At 44.4% G+C, this 2,500-nt stretch overlaps 1 protein-coding gene across 1 annotated transcript in view; it reads left to right on the forward strand.

The window, feature by feature from the left end:
• cadps2 (Ca++-dependent secretion activator 2) overlaps positions 1 to 2,500 on the forward strand; it is a 131,299-nt gene that overhangs the window by 117,924 nt on the left and 10,875 nt on the right. Inside the window, exon 23 of the mRNA XM_078282866.1 lies at positions 421 to 528. Coding sequence (XP_078138992.1) covers positions 421 to 528 — 108 coding nt within the window. The remainder of the gene's footprint in view (positions 1 to 420; positions 529 to 2,500) is intronic.

The following is a 2,500-nucleotide window of genomic DNA, read 5'->3' on the forward strand; positions in this document are numbered from 1 at the left end:
CGTTGTGTTTCTTCCAACACTCAGGAAGACATTTCTGCACGATGATGATAATGTCTTCACAGTATTCCCATGATGTCACATGCATTTCCTACCAATATGGTGCCTTACAATACACACAGCTCATTGGCTGCGGCTGTCTTTTGATTATAATCACCTGTTCATTTATTACAGCTGTTATTTTCCTACCAAGACTATGAATAGACGGTCAGCTGTCTGGATGTTGCATCGGTTATATGAACATAGAAATAAATACATAGAAATATATAAAGTGAGATCTGTCCACTTGAAGCCATATTCATATTTCCACCACCTGTGAAACGCCCAAGTCAGTGTCTTCCATATCACACTCCATACTCAACTATCCACTTCCCCCGGACCCCCCCCCCCCCCCATGTGACCTGTCCTCTCCCCCCCCTGCAGAAGCCGGGCATGGACCTGGCGGACACCTACATCACCTTCGTGCGGCAGAACCAGGACATCCTGCGAGACCGAGTGAACGACGAGCTCTACACCGAGAAGGTGTTCGATGTGAGTGTCCGGTCCTGTCTGGGGGGGTTTAGCAGGGCCACAGGACCCCCATTTGATGAGATTTTGTCTCTCGGACCCAAATCTGAGAATATTTTTATTGTCAGATATGATTTTGTCCAGAACTCCATGACTGTCTGTATTGCAGGTAGAGAGATAACAGAGAAACTATGATCAGAACAGTCATTCTTCTACATTCTCTAACTGTGTTCACTTCTTGTAAATGATGGTGAAGTTTAGCAATTCATTAATTTACTGGGGACCACCTGGAACCCCCTCAAGGTCCCCTGGTGGTCCCCGACCCCACGTTGAGAACCACTGCTTTACTTAACCAGGTAATGTCTCATTGAGATTAAAAAGAAATCTGTTTTACGAGAGAGGGCAGCAGTGAACGACAGAACAGCAAAGTCACAATTAAAAAGACAGTGCAAAAAGATATAAAAGATCTTAAAACGCCCTGGTGAACAGAAAACTTTTAAGCCCTGATTTAAAAGAGTCTAAAGTGGAGGCAGACCTCAGATGTTCTGGAAGTTTGTTCCAGGCCTGAAGAGATAAAAACTAAAAGCTGCTTCTCCATGTTTTGTTCTGACCTGGGAACAGTAAGCAGACCAGCACCTGAAGACGGGAGATGTTTTTCAAGGTCCTGCTTGGACAGGAATTCTTTAATTCTTGCGATATTTTTGAGGTGATAGTAGGCAGATTTTGTAATTGAGGCTATTAAAGTTTAGGTCAGAGTCCATGACTACACCAAGATGTCTGACTTGGTGTTTAGTCTCCAGTGAGAGGAATTCAAGGTGAGCCGTGACTTTAAGTCTCTCCTCTTTGGCACCAAAAACAATTATTTCAGTTTTATCTTTATTTAGTTGCAGAACATTGTGGCACATCCAGTCACTGATTTGTTCAAAGCTCTTGTTTAGTGAATCGATTGGACCGTAGTCATCTGTTGATAAAGCTATGTAGATCTGAGTGTCATCTGCGTAATTATGATAAGAAATACTGTTGTTTTGCATAATTTGAGCTAGTGGCAGCATGTAGAGATTGAAGAGAAGAGGCCCGAGGATCGACCCCTGGGGAACTCCACAGGCCATTTCTGTTCTCTCAGATAAGCAGTTACCAACAGACACAAAGTCTCTGTCTTGTACGTAAGATTTAAACCAGTTTAGGACTGTGCCAGACAACCATTGCTCCAGTCTGCCTCCCAGTCTGTCATGGTCTGCTGTATCAAACGCAGCACTAAGGTCCAATGAAACTAGAACTGAGATTTTTCCGCAGTCAGTAGAAACACGAATATCATTTAAAACCTTTACTAGAGCGGTCTCAGTGCTGTGGTGGGACCGAAGTCCCGACTGGAAGATATCAAGAGTATTATTATTATTATTAGAATCAGGAAGCTGTTAAGTTGTAGGAAGACAACCTTTTCAATGTAATGCCTGTAATTGCACACACACACACACTGAATATGATCACACTGCACACACACACACACACACTGAACATGATCACACTGCACACACACACTGAACATGATCACACTGCACACACACACTGAACATGATCACACTGCACACACACACTGAACATGATCACACTGCACACACACACACACACACACAGAGCTGCTTCTTGTTTCTCACACACAACAACAGATCCTGCAGTGATCTGTCGTCACGGCAGCATGTTGTAAAGTCCTGTTTGTTTGTTTGTTTGTTTGTTTACTTGCTGCAGCCGGCTCAGAAACTCGTACCGCTCACAGTCGGATTAACCTTCGTCTCTCCGGTCCGACTCGTTCCTCGGGCTTCCTCGCTCTTCTTCTACTCTCTGCTGCTCCTTTTCTCTCAGACTCAAACCGCTATCGATCTCCATCTTGTTTTGGCGGCGTTCTTCTTGTCTTCTTCTCCGGAACACCCACTAATGTTTTCTCCTGTCCTGATAACGGATGAGGATCTGTCCTGAACGGGACGTTTGGAGACTCACT

This window comes from Centroberyx gerrardi, chromosome 4, assembly GCF_048128805.1.
Source record: "Centroberyx gerrardi isolate f3 chromosome 4, fCenGer3.hap1.cur.20231027, whole genome shotgun sequence".
In the NCBI taxonomy this organism is placed as follows: Eukaryota; Metazoa; Chordata; class Actinopteri; order Beryciformes; family Berycidae; genus Centroberyx; species Centroberyx gerrardi.